The sequence below is a fragment of the Electrophorus electricus genome, chromosome 7 (genome assembly GCF_041902795.1).
Source record: "Electrophorus electricus isolate QZ-2024a chromosome 7, ASM4190279v1, whole genome shotgun sequence".
Taxonomy (NCBI): Eukaryota; Metazoa; Chordata; class Actinopteri; order Gymnotiformes; family Gymnotidae; genus Electrophorus; species Electrophorus electricus.
The window spans coordinates 21,186,655-21,209,446 of NC_137503.1; the positions used below are offsets into that span (position 1 = coordinate 21,186,655).

General features: G+C 39.1%; 2 protein-coding genes across 3 annotated transcripts; one reads left to right on the forward strand and one right to left on the reverse strand.

The window, feature by feature from the left end:
- Nucleotides 1–675: 675 nt before the first annotated feature.
- On the reverse strand, nt 676–10,693 carry nid2b (nidogen 2b (osteonidogen)). Its single transcript, XM_081717116.1, is given in 18 exon segments — nt 676–784; nt 864–939; nt 942–986; nt 1,392–1,549; nt 1,711–1,873; nt 1,980–2,109; nt 2,355–2,524; nt 2,732–2,956; nt 5,168–5,388; nt 5,634–5,799; nt 6,657–6,785; nt 6,903–7,060; nt 7,107–7,307; nt 7,493–7,721; nt 7,811–8,066; nt 8,325–8,618; nt 9,032–9,158; nt 10,662–10,693. Coding segments are annotated over 18 exon segments (2,889 nt in total).
- ptger2b (prostaglandin E receptor 2b (subtype EP2)) lies at nt 9,890–15,094 on the forward strand. 2 transcript variants are annotated; one of them, XM_081718535.1, is made up of 2 exons: nt 9,890–11,652; nt 13,852–15,094. In XM_081718535.1, exons 1-2 carry the CDS (start codon nt 10,813–10,815, stop codon nt 14,032–14,034), a joined length of 1,023 nt encoding a protein of 340 aa, XP_081574661.1. In that variant the 5' UTR covers nt 9,890–10,812; the 3' UTR covers nt 14,035–15,094. The 2 variants fall into 2 exon arrangements, with proteins under 2 accessions (XP_081574661.1, XP_035380468.1); XM_035524575.2 differs by lacking the exon at nt 13,852–15,094 and adding an exon at nt 11,826–13,813.
- The last annotated feature ends 7,698 nt before the right edge of the window (nt 15,095–22,792 follow it).

Genomic DNA, 22,792 nt, shown 5'->3' on the forward strand with positions numbered 1-22,792 from the left:
TCCAATTACTCACAAGCTCTTTCTGTCTGTTCTAATTTATGGATCCAATGTTTTGGCAGTAGGGATAGTAGAGCAAAAGCAACCATTATATTATTTTGAGAATTTTCTAGACAGGTTTATGATCAGAAAGCTTTAAATAGCATCTTAGAAATACCACATGACATGTCTGTCATCATCTGAACATGTGGAAAAGTTCTGGCATAATTTCCAATAGTTATACATGGCCTATGCTGAAGTGCATCTGTATTGTATCAGTCCACTCTACCCATTTAATCAATTATGCTTTTTCTCTTCGCAGTCACCCAGTCATGTAATCTATTGGTCATTGCACTGTAGGAATTCTACATCACCGTTTTGGCGCATGTGTAATTTGTCTCTAGGTTAATAGAACCACCTACTGGAGAGAAGAGTGTACTGCTGCTTAGAGATTTTGGCAGAAATACTTCATTTTATTAATTTCCAAAAGTAAACATATTTAACAACTGCAGCATGTAATTTCAGATTTTATTTGATTTCTGGCCATCTGATCAAATTTTATTACTTCATCAACCATCTTGTACAATCTTGTTCCAAGATTCCTTCAGAATCAAAGTAGCATGATAAATCCACATGAACACACTTGTTTTAAATAGATTAGTCATTTCTGTTTTCTTCTTTATTTGCATTAACACTCATCTACAAACACTGCGGCAGGATGAATCCAATTCCATATAAATGGGATTTCTGGACTGGAATATAATCAGTCTGTTTGTTAGTGGCTTTGTTTATTACCAATATTCCATCCCTGTAGGAAAAGTCCAGTCAGTGGCAGGTTAAAGACTGGTAAAGAGTTACTTTCAGTGATACTGCAATGGGATACTCACCTCTCCCAGTCAGTGTAGTACATGAGGCCATTATAAATGGCCAGACTGAATGGATAATCAAGCCTGTTGTTAATCACTGTCTCTTTGTCCCATCTATAGCTAGGCATTCCAGTTTTTTTGTTCCTGTGTTTGAGGCAAGACAAGGCAAAGCAAGTTAATTTATACTGCACATTTTATGCAAAGGTTATTCTTTCCTAAGTCAGCCCCAGAGCCATTTCAAGTTTACAAAGGTGCCATTTTACTAAGGGCCATTTTATAAAATTTAGAAAGTATACAAAGCTGCTTATCAAATAAAAGGAAGCTATTCACCTCACTGCAATATGCATGAATATATCTGGATTCAGCCTCCTTTCACAACCATGTTTGAGACTTAAGTTTAGGTTTTAAATGGACTGGGGAAAGTTGGGGAAATCAAAGTATGTGAAAGTATAACAACTTGTGTGAAACTATGGCATTTGTATGTTATTCATATGTTATTATGGCATTTGTCTGGTATTTGTATGGTATTACTGTGCATTAGATTCTCACCTGCATCTGCCCAGCACAGGTGGTTTGTTAGAGGGTCAATGGTCAGGGCATTGGGCAGCCCAAGCCCCTCATTCACCAGGACTCTCCTGTGGTGTCCCTCTAGTGTGCAGCTCTCAATTCTGGGGGAATCATGGTCCCAGTCAGTCCAGAACAGGGTTCTGAATAACACAAACAGCACAAACTGTAACTCTGAAATAAAAGAATCTCTAGTGCTTATTCCTGTAAAGAGCTGTATTGTTCACTGGGTGACATTTGTTTTACTTACTAAAATGCACTACTACAACCTGTATCTTTGCAGGCTTGGTTTTATGTCACTAACCTACTGGTAGCATCCACTATAATGGCCCTGGGGTTGGCAATATTAGAATCAAAAAGTATTCTCCTATTTCGGCCCTCCAGATCAGCCATCTCGATCCCACTGTCCACCCAAAACATTCGCTTGTTGACTACATCCACTGCCAGACCCTCTGGCTGGACCATATCTAAAAGATGAATGGGATGAATGGGTAAATAGATTTGTGGTATGGCTGGATGGGCAGAAATTGAGGAAGGTGAAGGTATGTTTTTGGTACACGGCAGTTGTATTACCTGTGTGGATAATGGTGTCTGGCTCTGCTCCAAACACTAAGCTGACTCTGCTAATAGCACGTCTTGCCACATCACTCCAGTACAGAGTATTTTCATGGTAGTCATAGCTAATCCCAATAACAGCAGAGTCCTAAGGAAGATCACTGCCCAGGTTAGTGTCTATTGGTACATTAGCAAGGAAGTTTCTTAAAAGTGCATTTTTTGGACGGTATTTAGATCTGACCATTGTAGGCATTTTGTACAATGCAATAAACCAAGCTTCATATAACTTCTGAAAATCTGACCTCAGGAATCTAAATAAATATTAAACTTATTTGGTTCTGGGTTGTTTGGCTGCTGGGGCCTTTTAGTCATCCACTGAGATCCTCAGCCCACCTGTAGAGACAGCAACACAGATGACTTTTCCTGGACTGGGTGAGTGTCATCCAGAGGAATAACTCCAATTTGTGAACCTTGGGCCTACAGAAGTGCTGGTCCTGAAGGGGAGGACTTTATTACTGGATACACCAATGACTCTGCCAGTGGTAGGACTTTAGTAGATATGCCTGCAAATCCCCCAAAAAAGGTGCCATTTTAAACACTATAGCTTTTTTAGAGTTGAAATTAACAGACACCTACAGTTGAAAGTCACTTGGTGTGCATACAGTTTAACATCAGATACAATGAGTTTGTGTTTAGTTAGATTAAGAAAAAGATAAAAGTATAATTGTATAATTAAAACATGAGCATTTCCAGATGATCACTGAATTTACAAGCTGGTTTAACAGCATCATGTGAGCGTGTTCCCATCAGCTCCCTTCCCTGCAGGTCCACACACCAGGAATAACTGCTATTGCCATAGCACTGAATGGACAGGAAGTGGCCATGAGTGTCACACTGAGGCATATAGTCCTGAGGGGATGGCCTGCCACCATAATGACTTAACAGCACTGTCCTCCAGCGCTCACACAGGTTCTCAGCACATGGTACCAGAGGGGCTGTGAATAAAAACACCGCCATTAAGATTTTGAGATGTTTTAACATTTTATTTTAGTAACCAGAAACCACAGGAGGGATTTTGTATTGCCAAAATTAACAGAAATGTTTCACACTTTCTGTGAAGTTCCCAATACAGATGCTGGATTGGGTTCATCATCCCCATACACTTAATGCCAAATTATTTTACATGGGAAGCTGCACACATTTCCACTGTCCGTGTTACAGATCTTAAATTCTGCTGAATGTTCCTGAAATGTTTAATTGCAATGATACCCTCAGGATCATAATTATCTCAAATATAGCAGTGGTTCTATGCTTTCTCTACATATGGCCATAAATATGTCCCAGATGTCTCAGCACCCTCAGGAGTAAGAAGGATCATGTTGTAACAGTTTCCTGTGTAATGCAGGAAAAGGAAAAGTTAATGCTTTGATTTGTGTGAAACCAACACTGTTAAAACATTACAGAACACGCACCCCCCCCCCCCAACACACACACCCACACACATATATATATATATATATATATATAACACAATAATTAGGAGGAAATAAAGCACAAATGAAAACAATGAAGGGCAGGAATAATAAAATGACAAGAACGCTAGGACACAGGTAGGCTTGGATCCAAATGTAGAAGACTTTGATGGGATCACAATACAGATAAGAACTGTACGAGGAGTTTGTAGGATCAGAGTTAGTAACCAGATGAGCATGATGTAGAGAGTAGTCAATCAAATCCAGGGTCAGAACTGGTAGGCAGATTCCAGAGTGAACTGAAGGGCTAGAAGCGAGACATAGTCTGGGGAGGAAACAGAGGTTGGTTGCAAGAAAAATCAGCAATAGAAGAGAATGTTTGGTATGCATACTAAGATGGCAATACTTCGCAAAAAGGTCTGAGAGAATGGGAGTCTATAAAAGGCAAAAGATGGAGATAAACAGGTGTCGCCCATTAGTACTCAGGAGGAAGTGATCTAGGTCTGGGTGTGGTAAAACTAGTGGGCTGAGTTGAATTCATAACATAAAACACCAGTGAGGTTAAGCATAGACTAGAAACAGAAATAAACAAAGCCACATGGTACTAGTACCGTAGAACACCAGGAGTTCCCAGAGCACAACGTGTCAGACAGGACAGGATGGAGACCATGTGGCATTGCACTAGAGGAGCAGGGACAGGAGCAGGAACAGTTACTGAAGCCAGGCCTGTGACATCAGCAGAGCTAGGGACTAGGGACAGGATATAGGTCCAAATCCAGGTATGGACTGCAGATCAGTTCAGATTGAGAGCCAGGGCAGGGGCCAGCATCCAGAAAGGAACAGAAAGCAGAGCTGGAACAGGAGCCAGAACAGGAACAAGAATAAGAGCAGGAATAGGAGTCAGTGCTGAACCAGGAGCTGGAACAGGAAAAAGAGCTCAAACAGTTGCTTGTACTAAAGAAATAACTAGGACTGAACTGGAGACAGGAAAAGGAATGGCACATAAAACAGGAGCAGTATCTTCTGCCACAGGACTTGGGATTGGCCCTGCATCTTTGGCACAGGATGTGAGGACAACACAAGATGCAAGATTGGTGCCCTTCATGGCACAGGAAGTGGGCTCAGTGCCCTCCATAGCTGGCCAAAGGGAAGCTTGTATATGCTAGACCAAAAACATGGAGATTTCCACTCAAGAGCCAGCCTTCAAAGGCTGTAGGAGCCTAACAAGTGTAATATCCATTGTCCAGAGTGAGACACAAAACATTCATAAATACATCCAAGCAATGACCCCCAAAGAAGAGCTATGAGAAAATGCCTCACACAGAAAGTGCAAAGGAGCCTGAGACAATTCAACACATAATAGGACTGAGAGAAACAATGGTGGCAGGCATCATATATAGAAATTTATGCAAGGCATACGAGCTGGATACCCCAAGTCCAAATTAAGTTCAAATGGGAGGAGCCAAAGAGGGTGTTGGGGAACAACAAGGCTAAGAGGGATCTCCTGATCCAGACATATCCAGACAAGGAAATAGTGGTGAACTAACCAGACATCATAAGAATAGGTAAAAGATAATAAATGTGGTAGTCACAAAAGATGGAAACACACAAAAGAAGGAATATAAAAAGTTGAAGAAACACAAGGGGACTGTGTGAATGTGGAAGGTTGATACAAAGTTGTCTCAGCTTTTGGAATAAAGCTCACACTGATAGACAGGTAGTGTTTTTGAATACCTGGAAGATCACAGTTTGTGGGTTCCATGCCAGGCAGCGTCCTAGTCCCCACTCTCTCCTGCCCCCTGCTGTTCACACACCAGCAGTGACCAGTAGAGCTCAGACATTGCAAGGGCTTGTAATGACCCTGACCGTCACACTGGGGGATGTACGCTTCCAATAGGGTCTCTTCTCCCCAGTAGTGTAGTGCCTCCTGCAGCTTCTGTCTGTGCTGAACACAAGTAGCCACAGCAGGTTCTGCCCTCTCTGGATAGAAAACAGTGTGGCAACTTTTCAAATGTACTGTCAGGCAATATGAAATGCTGATGTAACAGAAAGTAAACTAAATTAGTGGGTAATACTAGAGCGCACTTTTCTGAAGAACTATACATACAACACATACAACCATGATATAATTTAATAATAATGATATATACTCAAGGAAGTTTCAGTTGAGAACAAGGCCTTTGTCAACAACCAAGCAGATTAGAAGGAAAAGCTGCCCATTTGCTGATAAATGGTGAATTTATTTTGTGGTTGGCATAGGAAGCCGTCCCCATCATAGCCTGGCCAGCACTGACAGTGGAAGGAGCCCAGAGTGTTGGAACAGGAGGCCAATGGGTGGCACAGTTGTAGGAGACACTCATCAATATCTGCAAACAGAAAAGCACATTTTATTCCATTCATTTACATGTCTTTTTCATGAAATACATTTTCCATTTATTTTATTTCTGTATGTTGGTTCAAGTAATGCTGGAATTTGTTGCAGTAGTCCTCATTGTCACATCCGATCCTCCGGTCTCTCCTGTCACTACCTCCAGAAAACTTCCATAAATTTCCCACCAGGCACATTAGATCTAGCTCCCCTGATTGCTGATTGCACCTTCCTTTCATTATACCTATTCTGTCAGTGTATTTAATCCCCGTATTCCACCCAGTTTTCGTGAAGTCTTGCAGAGCATTCGTATACATGTCCTAAACTGTGCGTAGTTGTTGTCCCCCCGTGGGTCTCTCTGTGTGCCTAGTCCATACCTGGTATTGTCTGTCTCTGGTTTGTTAGCCTGTCGCTAATGCTGAACCTTCCTTTGATGCCGCTTCTGTTCACACACCTTATACTCACATGTTCACATGTATGAGAATTTTTGTTATATAGAAAATTATAGAACATTATAGATTGTAATTAAAATTTAAATTTGATAAAAATTAACTAGTTGGTAATAGTAATAAATATTTTATTTATGGGTTTTGTGGTGGTGTATGTAGGATAAATATACCATTGTCCTGACAGCCTCAGGAAATGCACTGTCATACAAGGCTGTGCTCTTTTGATTTTGTTTTGACATTAGGCATCTGTAGGAAAGGGTGTGAATACAGAATTCTACCAGAGTATTTCACAGATATCTGAATGCCACCCTGAGAGCTTCACACACACACACACACACACACGCACATGCATTCATTATGATAACTCCAACCAAAAACTACATTAGGTAACATGCCCAGAGGACACCCACGCACATCTGCCAGTCAAAGTCAAACTCGTAGCCTGTTTCACAACGACAATGGTGGCTTCCTGGCATGTTCACACACTCTGTATGGGCACCACAAAAGTTAATGCCTTCTGTACACTCATCCACATCTGTGCACAACCAAATACCTGAATTTTTCCATTACTTGAATTAAAAGAATGATTTATTTCAAAATCCCAATGTTTCAAACTGATGGCAGCACTGTGTAAAATGTGAGTAGTCTGTACCGTAGCAGTTCTTCCCATCCCCTCTGAAGCCCATAGCACACTGGCAGTGGTATTGGAGCCCCTCTGCTGGCAAGCACAGCGCCATGGGGTCACAGTAGTGTTTCCTGGACCTGCATGGGTTCACCTCTACCAGCCCTGGAAGCTCACCTGACAAACAGCTTCATTTAAAATTGCTTCAGAACCTTAGTCATGCTATGAAATCACCAGTGTGATTCTCAAAATGATTCTTTGTTTGTGTACATAACCATTGCATGCTCCACATTCAGCTGCTGAAAGTCTGGTACAGTCCATGGCCCATGCATACATCTCTGAAAACCTATGTTCTGATGCAGCAAGTAGGAGAACATCTCAGATCCAGCATTCTCTGAAACCAGCATGTACTCATGTAGTGCAGATGATGTTATCCTTGAGACATAAAGATACTACATTACAAACATTACACACAGTGTAATGTGGCAGCAAGAGCTGTGGCATAGTCAGTACAGTAGCCATCCTGGGAGCATAGTGGTAGAAGTGAACCACACAGACTGGATGCCCTGCTGGCACTCATGGTAGGTGGCGTGACGCTTGAAGTTAATACAGAGGGATACCCTTGGGCATCTTGATGGACCACAGAAGAAGGCATTGCTATAATACTGGTGTGATCTTCATGGATGTAAAAGTCCTCATCAGTTGTTGTAGAGCAAGCGTTCACAGTGCCATCACCCAGCAAGGCATGTGCAAGAGAGTGGCTGGGCCCTACAGCACGTACCACCCTCGGGAACGGGACACGGCTGCTTCCAATGTGGAAGATCCACAATCCCCGAACACCTATGCTGCCTTCCCTGGGAGATACAAAGCCATGAACACTGAAAAAGATGATGCTACTTAGAGATAAGAAAAATTTCTAATTAGAGCAAGCAAGGCACTCACTGATAAGAGTGTCCTGGGGGTTTCCTTTGAAATGGAGACGGCGTGGAACATCTCCTCTGTGTTGGATCCGTCTCCCCTGTTAAAACCAGCCAGAATACTGAGCTCTGTTGAGCCAGTACTGCTATTGTGTGTGTTATTGTGTGTACTAGTATTCTGTAGAGTCCCAGAGAACTCCAGCCCATCCACCGGATACAGGAAAATGGCAAAGCTGTCTGTCAAATTTCCTGCCAAGACTACTTGAAAGCTGCTTACCTATAAGCAGTAGAGGACATTTAGGAAGTATGTAAAAAATTAAAGATAAATATTTGGCAACATATAGGAAATTCATAGCCTTAAAAGGTAGAATGTCAAAACCATGCCAGTTAACTGTAAGTAGTTTAAAGTGAGCTATAAACAAAAATTAAGTAATGAACATGCCTGGAAAAGTCAAAGATGAACGAGCATGTATCACTAATCCAGCAAAATCACAGGAAATAAAAACCTAAAATATGAAATCCTAGATGCTCTCACCCAGTGTCCTGTCAGAGAATCTTTGTTAAAACATGCAACATGATCCCATGTAGTTATAAACATGTGGGTGGGCTTAAAGTGGGACTCAGGGAAACCTTGGTGAATCATCTCATCCACATGATTGAGCATGCTTACAGAATCATCTGTGCGGTAGTAGATGGCCCCCTTTCCCACTCTCGTGTCAATATCAGCCAGAAAAGGTACAATGGCTGGAAAGCTCAGGGGAAAGCTACTGCCCAAATATTGAGATTCACTGGGTGGAAGCTGAGGAGACAGAATGCCATTGGTGGCCACCTGGGAAATGGATGAGATGGTTCAACATCTCACTAAAATAAGCACAAAATATCACATATTTTAGTCCCTTCAAGCTCAGATATATTGTTCTTTTGATCGGTGATATTCCCTTGACACATAATGCACATTGCTAAGTCAAGTAAAGTTTCAGTCTTCTAGCATGTACAAAATGTAAACTGACCAGTGTGCTTGAGCTATTAACACTACTATGACTAATGATAAATTTAAGGTACAGTAGAAAGAATTTATTTATTTACTTACATTAGAACCCATATGTGGGACCACACATAGTAGAATGAAGTCAAAGCAAATTTCATAGTTTATTAATTTAACAAACATGGTTTTGCAGTGACATTTTCAGGCTTTTCAAATTTGTAAAGACAAGCTTTGTAATGAAATGCATTGTTACTTACGAAAACAACACTGAACTGAGTGTTGTAGAAATGCAAAGGCTTTTTGAGCTTCAGACCGCTGGAACGCTCATCATTACCCTGCTGCAAGACTAAATCACCTTCAGATGTTCCAAAGGGTAAAAAGTCACTTTGATTGGCAGTTATCACACAGAAATAAATATTATGGAATATGAAAACTTTGTATGCCTTCAATGTGTAGTTCTGGTGTAGCTGTTGTACATCAGTGAAACACTATCACCCTGAAGTTCAGGAGCTGAAACAAAGTGCTAATTTAGGCTGAGAGCATGGCTTGACCACAAGTCATAAAAATACCAAAATTTCTGAGGGCGTGTTTGGATCATGCCTAGCAGCTGCATAGCTGTCTGATCACTGACTAGTCAAGGACTGAAGATACTATCTGTTAACTTTAAATACATTTAATTGATTATTCAAAAACAGACAAATGAAAGACCTACATTTACCTGCTGCTTTTTATCCAAAGCAGCTCACAGTTATGACTGAATACAACTTAAACAATTGAGGGTTAAGGGCCTTGCTCAGGGGCCCAACTGTGACAACTTAGCAGTGGGGTGGGGGGTTGATCCAGCAACCTTCCAATTGCATAGTAAGTACCTTAACCGCCGAGCTACCACTGTCCTAACCTATTTGTGCTCTTCAAATGTATTGCATATCTGCATTATTATAAATAAGCAGCATGTTTGTAAATAAAAATAAATAAGATAACATATTATACAACACTGTTTATAACAGGCTCATCCTTAGCTGAGAACGGTGTGGGCGTGATCCTAATTTTCCAGTGAGAATGCTTGATTGACAGCTTGCTGAGACGAGCCTCATCTCAAAATGAAAACATGGGCATAGGTACCAGCTATCTTCGTGGATTGTGTAAATAACAAGGTATCGTAGCATATATCATTTGTGTTTTTGTCACTTTATTCTGATTTAACACCAGTTTTTGATACATTTAGATGGTCAGGGATTAAAGTTTCAAACATTGGATCTTCTGGTTTAAAATTATGATTTAAATGTATAATCTTGGGAATAATGTTCAGTAACAATAATCATATTGGGTAAGAACTTTATTTTTTAAAGTTAGGCAAGATTACTGCTCGAATTTCAAATAGACGTCGTACGTATCCTACTGTGTCATATTTTGCAAGAGTCAGACTCCGCCCGCCTCGATCCCAAGATGAATTAACTGATGTAAATAATAAAATGGTCTACCTCCGGTAGTGTTCCATTTCAAAATAACATATAATACATTTTTTAGAATTGTTACGTGTGTACTTATATGCGTATATGTATGTCAACTTGAGTTAAATTCCCATAAGAAAAGAACAAGTCCTCCGTAAGACTGCACCCATGGCAGTCCCTTGACACTCAAAAAAAAGCCCTAATAAGAAAAGTACGAAAAGGAACTCGGGTAAAAGTTATATTTCGCTTCATTTGTCTTATAAGCGATAATATTACATTTGCAGAGAAGATGATTGCACTGTATTTCCCCGGTATATTAAAATACCGAAAATGTAAAACTTAGGCTACTGCGAGTGAAAAAAAAAAAAAGTAAGTCCCTAGAGTGAGTCAGTGTTCGTGTGTTGATAAACGTTTTGCTGAAACTCCACCTCTTCACCGTGTAGCCTGCTCTCCGCGCCACTTGGCCATTATTGTGCTGTGCGTAAAGTTTACCGTCCTGTCTGTACGTATGGATCCTAAATTACTTAAATGATGATATATGTCGTGCTGTTAGGTAAACTAACACAAAAAGAGAGCGTTTCTGAAAAATGGAAGATTCCCTGAAAGATCATCAATTTGGGCAAAAAATGCCAAATCTGTCAATGGAAAAATGCCGTAATGTCAGTACAGTTCTGAGCGGAACACCCACCACTTCTGCAATCATGTTCTCTGCTGGTGTCCTCGGTAACGTAGTCGCGCTCGTTCTCCTGAAAATAAGACGTAAAAATCAAAGCGCTTCCCTTTTTCAGGTACTAGTGACTGCGCTGATCATTACGGATCTTGTTGGTACTTTTTCCGTCAGCCCTCTTGTGATTACTGCCTACTCAAGGAATCAGTCAATGATTGGGTTGAGCGGTAATGATAGTAACAACACTATTTGCTCACATTTTGGTTTCGCCATGACATTTTTTAGCCTTGTAACTTTGGCATTACTGTTATCCATGGCTTTGGAGCGTTGGTTTTCTATTGGACTGCCTTACTTTTATGAGAGACACATAAACACGCGCTGTGGATACGTCGCAATCATACTAATTTACCTGGTCTGTACTTTATTCTGTGTCACGCCTTTCTTCGGATTTGGGAGGTACGTTCAGTATTGCCCCGGAACATGGTGCTTTATCGACATGAACTCAGACGAACTCGGACATAAAGTGTACAAAAACATATATGCCTCTTGTTTGCTCGCGATGATAGTATGTACGGTGCTTTGCAACGCATCGGTCATCTATCATCTTCTGCTCATGTACCGGAGACGCAAGGCGAATAGGAGCTCTTTCAGACGTCCAAAGGGGTCAAAGCGCTCGCTGTCCCTCACAAAAGAAGTAGAACATTTGGTGCTTCTCGGGTTTATGACGATTGCGTTTCTCATTTGTTCACTTCCGCTTGTGGTAAGACATTTTCTATGACTTTTCTCTACTGCATTGCTTATCACTGGTTTTGTTGTGAATGAAAAGGAATTGAGTTTTACTTAAGAGCGCATTGTTTGACTGTATTGAATCATTAGCTGGAATCAGTCCACAGCTAAATGTTGAGTGCTGATATAGTGCTGCTCTCTCCACAGATTCACGTTTATATCAGCTCCTCTAGGGACACAAAATATCCTGCAATGGACCTCACAGCTTTGCTGTTATTATCCATGAACCCTATCATAGACCCCTGGGTCTTCATCATACTAAGCCCCCCTGTGCCACGTCTGCTCTGGGGAGTGATATGCCATGCTCCACGGTCACAGCATAGCCATGACAAGCTAGGCATGACAAGACCCCAGCCCACCAACAACAAGGACCACTGCATCCTTTCTGAGTCCTTTCAGACAAGTCCGCCCATAGAGTTACAGACATAAAACATCTCAATGATAGCTTCTGCATGAGGGATGGGAGTTGCTTAAAGCCTTCTTCCATGGATTTGAGAGACCATCATCTGTTTAAACCATATTTATTTATTTTGTCTTTATTTATTACACACAACATAAGTGTACTATTGGTTCATCATAATCAGATCAACAAATAAAAATGTAATCCAAAATTTCTAAGATTATACTGAATAGTCTTTGATTCGTTGACACACTTATACTGTGAAACGAGGATTTGTAGATCATTTTAAAATAGCTCTGAACTTCAGAGGCTCTATATATTTATAATATCATCTGTTTTTGTTTTCGACTCCTAAGTCCTTATCAACCAGTACAGTGCTGTCCAGATGATTGTCATTACAACACTGAACTCATCAACCTCAGAAAGACTGAACTCAGTCAATATGAGCATTTACAGTAAGAAATAACTTGTTTGGAAATGCCATGTCTTAATAGTTATATTTTTAAATACTTGTCAGTATATGATTAGCTGAGTTTTAAAGCACTGTAAAATATGCATTTATAAACTTATTCATGTTTACCAATCCTTTATTAAATTAATTATATATTTCTGTTTATAATATTGAGCAGTCACCCATACACTGATTTTACTCATGCACTGCTAAACCAGCCAGCTCCACAAAATCTCCATGCCTTGTTAATCAACCTTTCAGCAGATTCTTAAAGAAAGTCTATCCGATTTTGAGATTGTTCATTTCATTGTACTCTGTACTTGTGCATATGTATAATGACAGTAATGAATTGTATAATGACAGTGATGAAATGAATTAAATTAGTTTCACATTTATGTACATCATTCCTTTTAAGACTACAAGATTAGATAAGACTAGATGTAAAATGGAAACTACTTGCACCACACTAATACAGCACTACTCTCATCTATGTTTTACTGTTATCAAGATTTTAATCATTTTATTTACCAACAGTGAAATCAGAAATTTGTCTATATCTATCACTTTTTTCTGTGCCTGGTGTAAAGTCTTGTCCTGATAACAACAATCTCTTATGTCTAGAAAGCCATTTCAGCCTGTTTTATACATCCCTACATTTATTTTAAAGTGAACTGTCTTTTGGCTTTACTGTGTTGTGATAAATGTACTGGAGAAACAAGACCATTATTTTGTGCATTCATCCTAACACAGGAGATGAACATCAGATAAATGAATCAACTTTTGACCATTATAGCACTGTCTATTAAGTATGCACTTATCTTTCACTGCAATCAATATACGATTTGATAATATAGATTATGTATACATTTTTCTTTGACATTTGGGTTTTAGTGAATGGTACCTGTGTTTTTAAATAAATGATAAATGGCTTCAATTTCCAGTGCTGATGTAACAGGTTTATAACATCTGGCTTAAATGAGATCCTTTAGCCATTTAACTTGGCATCCAGAAAAATACTCAAACAGCTTACAAAGGCCTACTGATCTGGTATATTCTGCACTTGAGGGTCAATGTGTATATGAATACATTTCTTCATTGTACCACAGGCAAGCATTTTGGACTGTAAATTGTGTCGTTTTTTAATACTTTTTGTGGAAAAATGTTCGGCTAACTTTTTCCACATGAACATTTTCTACATCCCATAACCAACAAACACTAACATGCCTATAAAAAGTTGTTTAACTTTTGAATTCACCCATTGAGACATGTATTATATCCATTTGTTCAAACTGTTGTCATGTGTTTTGTCTTTATTTGTGCAGTCCTGTGTTCCAGTCATGCCTGACTGGCAGTGGCTAAGGGTCTGGAGAGGTATCATACCAAGGCAGCCTGGGGCAGGACGGCTCCATTCTTTCTGTTTATTTAATTTTCATTCCTTTAATTGGGCATTTAGGGAAAGACAGAAGCGCTGTATAAGGGATCAGAGCAGCTCATTTTTAATCTAACAAGCAGCTGTACCCTGTCAAGATGTCTGCAGCCAGAGAAATGCTGTCAGGCAGAGTCAGCCTGGAGTCAGAAAGCACTGACCAGTCAACTTACCATGACCCTCACAACTCACTAACGAGACCCAGTGCATTTGGGAGAGGGGACCTCTCACTTCACCATAGCAACACAGGACAAAAATTGCTCCAAGTCCCTAGAACTTTCAATAGTGGCAGTGGTTCATTTCACCAGAATCAGTGTAAAAAATACTTCTGCTAATGTAGGTCATTCTCAGTTTGAAAACACTGTGAGACTCATGAGCTGCTTGCGGACCCAGACAGACCTTCTGAACCTACTGCACTAACAAAATTCATCCCAGATTGGACTTTAGTTTTATCTTAGAACTCCATAAATGTAAAATGTAACAAAAAACACTCATAGATGTTATTGATTAATGTGGTTGATATTTACAAATCCTTGTAAATGACTTTTTGTTTACTGTAAAATTAGTGGAAAAGCTTTACAAACCAACATGAAAATGAAAAGTGATGTATGATGCTATAGTTATAAATTATATGTAAGGAATAGGATTATGATATTTACTATAAACTTTCCCAAAATGTACATGTACAAAGTTAATGTGACTCCACACTCAAGAGTGGCCTCACACTGTGCCCCTCTCAGCTATCTACATGTGTTTGTTGCTATAAAAAGTAATCTGATTGCACAAAAATACAAAGACAATAAACAGTTTTGAGTGGATGTATAAGAGAGTTGTATGCGTTTCCCAACAACTGCCTGGGAAAACTGGAATAATGCATTAGGCTGTGAAAGTCTGTGATTTGGATGTTTTGCCAAAATGTTTCTGTTTTTGGAATTTGAACTTCCTCAACTTTTTCAAATCCTGATAGCATCTCCTTAAAGGCCCCTTAATATTAATTTCCTATTTAAAGGGGCAGATTAATTTCCTGGCCTTGCTAATTTCATACAAAACTGTATCAAATCGGTTTCACAATTACATACAAAATTAGCATTTAGATCTCAGGCACATATTTTTAAGTGCCTTTACCATGTCTTTGAAAAACCAATAGAAATATCAAATAAAGAAAATTCATGTTTTGACTTAATTCAATTCTGTCTGATATGTCTTAAAAATGTTTATTTTTATGGTTTGTGTTGTTTTGGCCTGTGAAGTATATAGACTAACAATCAAAACTCTGGAATATCGTGTCATGTTTTATTTAACACTCATTATGATAATTTGAATAACTTCTTTACTTAAAGTATTACTTTAATGTATTTTAGGAAAACAATATTTGATTAATATTATATATAATAAGATTGTCAGATACCAAGAACTACTTAATTCCCCCCCCCCCAGGATTACTTAGATATTAGATATATATTAGATATTAGTAATATTTCATACTGCTGTGACATATATGTGAAGTATACAGTCAAGACATATCATGCTATAAGCACCTTGTGTCTCGACTGCACAGTGATAACCAGTGCTGGTTAAGAAATATGAATCTACCCTCATTCTAACTTCCTCTGATCCTTAAGGACAAGTGCCTGACATCATAGTATGACTTGTTCCAGCATGTCCTATTTGTGTCTGTGGATCTCTAAAACGTCTTAAGAAACTGTTCTGTTGCTTCCAGAATGTCCTGTCTGCTCCTGGGTTCCCACAGAAATGAAGTGCTGGTGTTTCTAAAAAGGACCAGCTGTGTTTATTCATGAGGCTACTGAATCATCTGTCTTACCCCAACCTCCCCTGTCTGGTTTTGTATTTATATTTATTTATTAGATTATTTATTATTATATTTATTAAGACTCTCTATACATCTTCTGCATTATGTAAAAAAGAAAACAAAGCATCTGTTATAGTCAAACAGGAAAATAATAGCTTTGGTTGGGTTGACGTTTTAGATTTACTTGCTAAATGTACAGAGATACACTAGATGAGGCCAATTTGAGAGAACATAATGTGATTTGTACCTATGGGGTGAATCTCAATGTGGGGTCCATGCCCTCTTCAGGATTGAAAACAGGAGCAGAGACAGTGAAGGTGGAATTTTCTGAGTCTGAGCAAGAGGTGGTATTTAATATAACACTCTTACATGTATACTTATATAGTAAGTTATTAATTAGATAGTAAGATTTCAGGCTTTTCTGTATGACAAATATTACATTATATAGCTTACTTGTTCATTCATTTACTGATTACTGCTGGACAGTAATGAAAATGTTTTTCTAAATCATATGAATGATGATGATTATATGGCTGATTTAAACATTCAGGCAGTTGAAGGCTTTGTGACTATAAAATCAGTCACTTGTCTGACAGCCTGTACCATGTGACTGCTCCTCTTCTTACATCATTTTCAGTATGTCAGTAACATCTAAGCTCCTCTTGTCAATGCCAGAGTCCTTCAGAGGCTCAGACCTGGAGTGTGTCAGGGGATAGTATAAGCACATTAGAAATGTGCTGTGAGAGCACTCCCACAAAGTACTGTCCAATGCACTTTCCATTGAGTCGCACCTCTCGGCTAATGCACTGCGGCCTTGAATTTTTAAACAGCTCTGCATACCATAAGAGACAAGTGCTTAACTGGCAGTAGAAACAAGGAACAATAACAGTGTATTTACAATTATCCTGTAAACACCTGGTTAACTCTGCTAGTAGTGGAGAGGAACACAAACTCTACCAAGATTCATTAGGCAACTTTAAATGTTCTGTTTCATAACTGAATAATGTCAGGTTCTGCGAGCTGAATTTGAAAGTATATCTTAATTGACCAATAAACCTGATTCTGAACATTGCTTGATTAGATTCATTTAATAAACTTGTTCCTTCAAAATGTGGTAGGATAAAAGGTAAAGAGGAAATAAAATGGATATTTTATTGCATTTTTACTTTTTGTCCTGCCACATTTAAAGAACTATTTTCTTTTAATCCAAGGTATTTTCTCATGAAATCATAAATTAATATTTTTTTTAATCCTAAATTAATGTATATTAAATTTGGTGATTTTATCCATTTAGGGATGATATAGTCATATATGTAATAAAGCAGTCTTTTACTATAAGTACAATGTGGAAACATTGTACTTATAGTAAAATACTGCTTTATTCTGGTGGAACATTTGCCTTCTGACTCATTGGTGGGGTTTATCTGTTTTGTTTTCTAGGATAGAATACCTTGTTCACACGATTTAAATTAGGGAAATTGAAACCAATACTGAGCCTCAGAGTGCACATGGAGGGTAGGGGGATCAATGGGTGAAAAAGATTTTGTGAGCCTGGCAAAACCTTTGGTGAGATCTCACAAACTTGTCAGTTGTACCAGAGGGGTGCTGTATAATGTGTATGCCACAGCTGCACTGTTTAACAGAATACGAGAAGGAATGTGTTATCATAAAAAAAAAACATCACAGCTGAAACAAAATGGAAAAAAAGAAGCACAGAACGTAGTGTTAAATATGTTTTAATATTGGCACCAAATAGTAGTTCCACAACAACAACAATTATTTGCTTAACACAATACAAAAGGCATATGATTGATATAGTTGTGCAAATGTTTGCAAGATGTTGCAAAAGTATATCTTTTTACATCAATTTTGCCCCTCTATGTACCTTCCAGGTCTCCGTAGTAATGTAGCACAAACCTTGAAAAACGTTTATGCAGAACTTTAAGCCACAGACAACAAGAAAGGTTCAAATGGAACATGTGGTAAAGATCACAACACAGTGACAGTGTGCTGAATGTTGACTACCAGTGTTTACATATTATGGCTCTGTGGTGTGCTTATAGCTGTACCAGCCTTACTTGGTTTTAGATACATTGTGGCAAGATTGTGATACGCATACTTTAATAATGGAGAATTAAATATTTGTCCACTTGAAAAGCACTCTTACTATCACAATATTTTTAAGCTACTTAATAAATTGTTTATCGAAGCTAAACAGTTGGATACTCACTGTTACTTGAATAATTTTCCGTGAATAAAAATAATGATCCTTAAATAAAAAGTATGTTGACTGAAGTAATGGTTCATAAACAGAACACCATTTAAAACCCTCTCATTTTCTGACAGAATATTTGAATGCTGGTTAATAGCCTTTGCTTTTGTGAGTAAGTTTATTACATAATCTAGTGGCTCTATTGAACAATTTGTATTTGAATCATTTGAACTATTTGTACATAAATATAAATAATTACTTAACAGTGATAATAATTACAATAAAGAGTAATTAATCTCTCATTATTAAAAGTCAAACATCTGGCGAAAGTGTGTCTGACCCCAGTCTTATTAATTAAAATACTATTGTGCTCTCTCTTTGCAGTGTTTATGGAATAATATTGTGAGATTTGGTTTTACTGCTTTGACAGGGTGTGATTGGTGGGAACTCCAGTTAGCGTGCAGGCACAAGAGAGGAGAGAGATAGCTTGGCCAAGAACCTAAACTTATCTGATGGTTCTGTCAATAAACCTGTTTAAAAATTACTTGACCCCTTTGTTGTTTCCTGCTTTATTCAATCCCAACCTGAAGAAGCTCTAAACAAGGTTTTCCCCTCTTACAATAATCTCAGAACCTCCCTATGTCTTAAAAATGTTTTAGCTCCTGCTTTAACACTGGCCATCTCCTCAGAAACCTGTTGCTCTTACATCTGCCAGCAATACCAAATTCACGGGCTCAATACCCAGGGAGTACACATGATGTTTTCTGATAAAAGTCTAACTAGATAAAAACATCTGTGAAATGCTGAAAAGGTACATTTACATTTATGGCATTTAGCAGATGCTCTTATCCAGAGTAACTTACAAAAGTGCTTTGTCATTTGCTCATAGAATACATCCTAGCCAGTAGAGTAGGTTAGAGTCCAATGTAAACTGTAATGTAAAATGTAAACTGAATGTAATCAGACTGCCCCAGAGTAGTCATTAGTGAACATTTTCATACATATAAATCTAGTTGATGTAACGTATACTTCAGGCTTATTCACTCTTTGTATAAGATAAATTAGCATGAACTATAGCAAGAATGTACACTAGCGGTAAGAATGATTGAGCCCTGCCTGTATGGCCACTAGTAACCTGTGTGTATGCTGTGAGTCTTAGGGGAATAGCTTCTGAGGGCCTGTGTAAATGATGTTCAGCTGTTTCCTCTCCCTGTCAACACTGAGTCCCTGTTCATGACCTCCAATAGGAGGATAATTAATGAGAGAAAGGAAATTCAGGCAGTATCAGTCACTAGGAGAGGAGGACCCACCTAAGCAACTCACATTACCTAAAGAGGAATTTATTATTTAACTGAAAGTAGAAATGTTGGGAGTACTGTCAGATCATTCACAGCCCATAGATAGCCCATTCACAGTCCTCACATGCACCATTTTGGACAGTGCTACAAAATGCATCATGATGAAAATGTCATTTAACATCAAGTTTAATTCATTTATCATGTTCATTTCAAATTATTCACTTAATAATATACATTGGCAGTTACGTTTTGACAATTTTATAAGGTCCCCTTGCATTAATATCTCTCCCAATATTTTTCTTTATGATGAAGGAGTTGTATGAGTTATTTGATGATACTTAAAGGGGTCTGGTGATGAGGTAATTGACTGATTGGCTGTGTTAATTTCCCGCTAATACGGACAGTAAACATCATTGTAGTGTTGTTTAATAAACAAGCAGTACATCCAGATTCTTTTAGTTGATTTATTAACAACTTCTAAGACCTTGTAGCCAGCTCTGTCTAATCCTGCTCTTCTCTTCTCATTCCCGTCACACGTTAACATAACTATACTACATCCCTTCATTGATTTAGCAATACAGCCCAAACAATATAAAATATGAGCTGGGTAATTTTGATTAAATAAAACCCCCTTCCACATAAACTTAATTCTGGGAACTTGTTTCCTGTCTCTGAACCTATATCTCCATTTATTAACTAATCTGAAACAGCCTTTCATCTCCTCCATTAGTCCTTACTCCACAAGTTATTATTTCAGTTACATAATCATGTCTTTGAAATTAGCTTCTTTCTTTGTCACTGGTTCTGGTTCCACTACATCATCAGATTTTGGAACCTGCAATTCTGTTTTAGTGGAGTGTGTCTAAGGTTTTTAACATTACAAACAGCCAGTGTTCCATCTTCTGTGTTCACAAGTTCAAAGGTCTCTGAGGTTGGTCTGAGCACTACATAACGTCTATCTTTGCAGATAGGTTCCAACTTTCCATTGACCATGTTTGCAATGTATACAATGTCTCCAGTTTTAAAATTATGTTCTTTTGCACTGTTTCTTTTGTCTGTATAGTGTTTCATTTTTTCTTTGTATTCTCTATGATGACTCAATGTCTATTAATATGTATAATTACATACATAAGGGAGTTCTGTGCACCTGCATCGGGCTCTAGACACCAGCAAGAAACGCAATGGCCAGCCTCCGGACACCGGTGAGGAATGCGCTCACCACTCAGTGACCATCAAGCCATGTCTGCAGCGCCTCAGGATGCGCTGTCAGCAGCAGCCACACCTCTGGACCCAGTGCTGATTAATGCAGCTCCCCTGGACCCATAATCTGCAGCATCTGTGCTTTCAGGCTCATGGCAGCAGCAGTATCTATGGATCAGCCATCATTAGCTGCTGCACACCCTGACCCTCAGCAAGTCCCTGTCTCCTGTGTGAGAAATGCCCATCAGCCAGTTCTCAGCCAGGTCTCTGGTGTGAGAGATGCTGTTCAGTCAGTCTCTGTTCCTGGCATGAGGTCATGGTTGTGACCTCACGCTGAATGTGTCAGTTCCAGTGCCAATGTCTGTCTATGTTCCAATCCCCGTGTTGTATGTTCAGTCCCTAATCCGGTCTATTTTACAGTGTCCTATTCAGTCCCCCATTGTCCTGCATCCTGTCCTGTCATCTGCCTAGTTCCCAAATTAGGTTCTGAATTTGCTCCCGTGGCATCTCCAGTCCTGGTCCTTGGCGTGATCCCTGATCATCTACCTATTCACTGTCTCACCTCCACTCTTTGTTCCTGCTTCCATGCCACATCTCGTCATGCCTGATACTCCTGTTCCTGAACCTCAGTGTTTTGCCAAAAGTCAGTTCCTGTTCTTAACATGGTTCCTGTGCCTGTACATGTCTAGTCTTGTTTCTGTTCCCTGGTTCTTGGTTTGCTGAGGGTTTTTTTGTGCGTCGGGAGCCATGTGTTGGGGGACGGTTCTGTCACATTCGTCCCTCCCTGGCATTGCGGATCTCATGGCAACTCTAGCTATTTTGTTTACTTCCTGGTTTTGTCTCCTCATGCTTCCTTGTTATTGCAATCACCTGTGTCTTGTTAGTCATTAGTCATTATATAAGCCTTGTTTGTTCTGTCTCATCAACTTGTGTTAGGTTTCTGAGCTGTTAGTTATTGTATATGGTTCACCTGGTTATTCGGATTTCTGCATGTGTCTTTGGATTGCCCTTTGCCTGTTCCCTGTTCTATTTTGGTTTGCCTCTTGCACTGCTTTCTGGATTTTGACTTTTGCGAGTATATTGGATTCCGTTTGTGAACTACACATGGCCCAAACCTTATGACCCCAGACCTGGCCTGGGGAACTCAAAGACTATAAAAAATACCCCACTAGGAATTTAAGCATGACTTCACAGCCCAGAATACCTAGATTGGAAAGATTTATTAAAAGTCCATATTCTTGAAGGACTACTGTATTTTAAATAATGACCTGTAAATAACTTCATCCTGTTTTATATGTGAATATGTTTCGGTTAAGAAGGAAGAATAGCTAGCATGTTAAATATTTCTTACCTGGTATGCATGAGCCAATCAGCAGTCAGGGTCGGAGGGCGAGCGGAAAGTGGAAAAAATTGTGAGGGGGAGGGTGACAAGAGCTAGTTGCAATTAAGTGGGTAAATCACTTGGTTGTGCAAATGGTTAAACTTTTGCAGCAGACTAGCGGTGTTTTCTGTGAATATCGTCGAGAACCCTGGATTGGGCTTTTCGCGGTGAGCGAACTAGCAGGCTAGAGAGCGCAAGTTGACTACTGACATTGTGAATCGCCACGGACTCGCAATGCAGTCAGCTGCTACAGCTAGCTGTGTCCATTTCAGAGAACTAAAGTATTAGTAAGACCAGATATCTCTTTGCCCGAAGCTGTTATGGACAACGCAGAGGGGCCTCGTCTGCTCCGAGCACAGTGCAGACCCGCACGTGAGCCGTGATGACTACGGCAGTTGTTCACGTGAGTTGGTTTTACCCTAAGGTGAGAAGCAGCCGATGTGTTTAATAGGTCAACGCACCCAAGCGTCGATTCAGGCCTACAACAATAAGTAAATCGTTATTGTGTTTAAACTTATGTTTTGGTGATTATGGTAAGTATTACCAGAGAACACTTAGCTACCTACCAAAATCCTTTATTTATTAGTTATTATTTATACTTATTAAGGGAAAGAATTCGGGAGCACTTTCCAAACATAGCTACGGAGGCTAGGGGGCGCTACATACACATAACAACCCAAGTACACTTGATTCTAAGTAAAATCTAACTAGCCATCACCACTGAAATGAGACTCCCTCACTCTAATTTTGTTAACTTATTTCAGCTATTCATAAAATGATTATACCTTTGTCCTAACCCTATTAATGTAGTACTTGTATATTCACCTTTACACTTGTTAATACTAAATGATTACATGTAAATCTCAAGTATAATAGACAGAGGAAGATTATTTGAACTATTTATATTAGGACAGTTATAATACTTAAGTAATAATC

What these genes read in the sequence shown, in the direction of transcription:
- ptger2b (XM_035524575.2), top strand. Translation starts at nt 10,813, where the DNA reads ATGGAAGATTCCCTGAAAGATCATCAATTTGGGCAAAAAATGCCAAAT. An exon ending in TTTGTTCACTTCCGCTTGTG is followed by an intron (nt 11,653 to 11,825) that starts GTAAGACATTTT and finishes CTCTCTCCACAG; the next exon opens with ATTCACGTTTATATCAGCTC.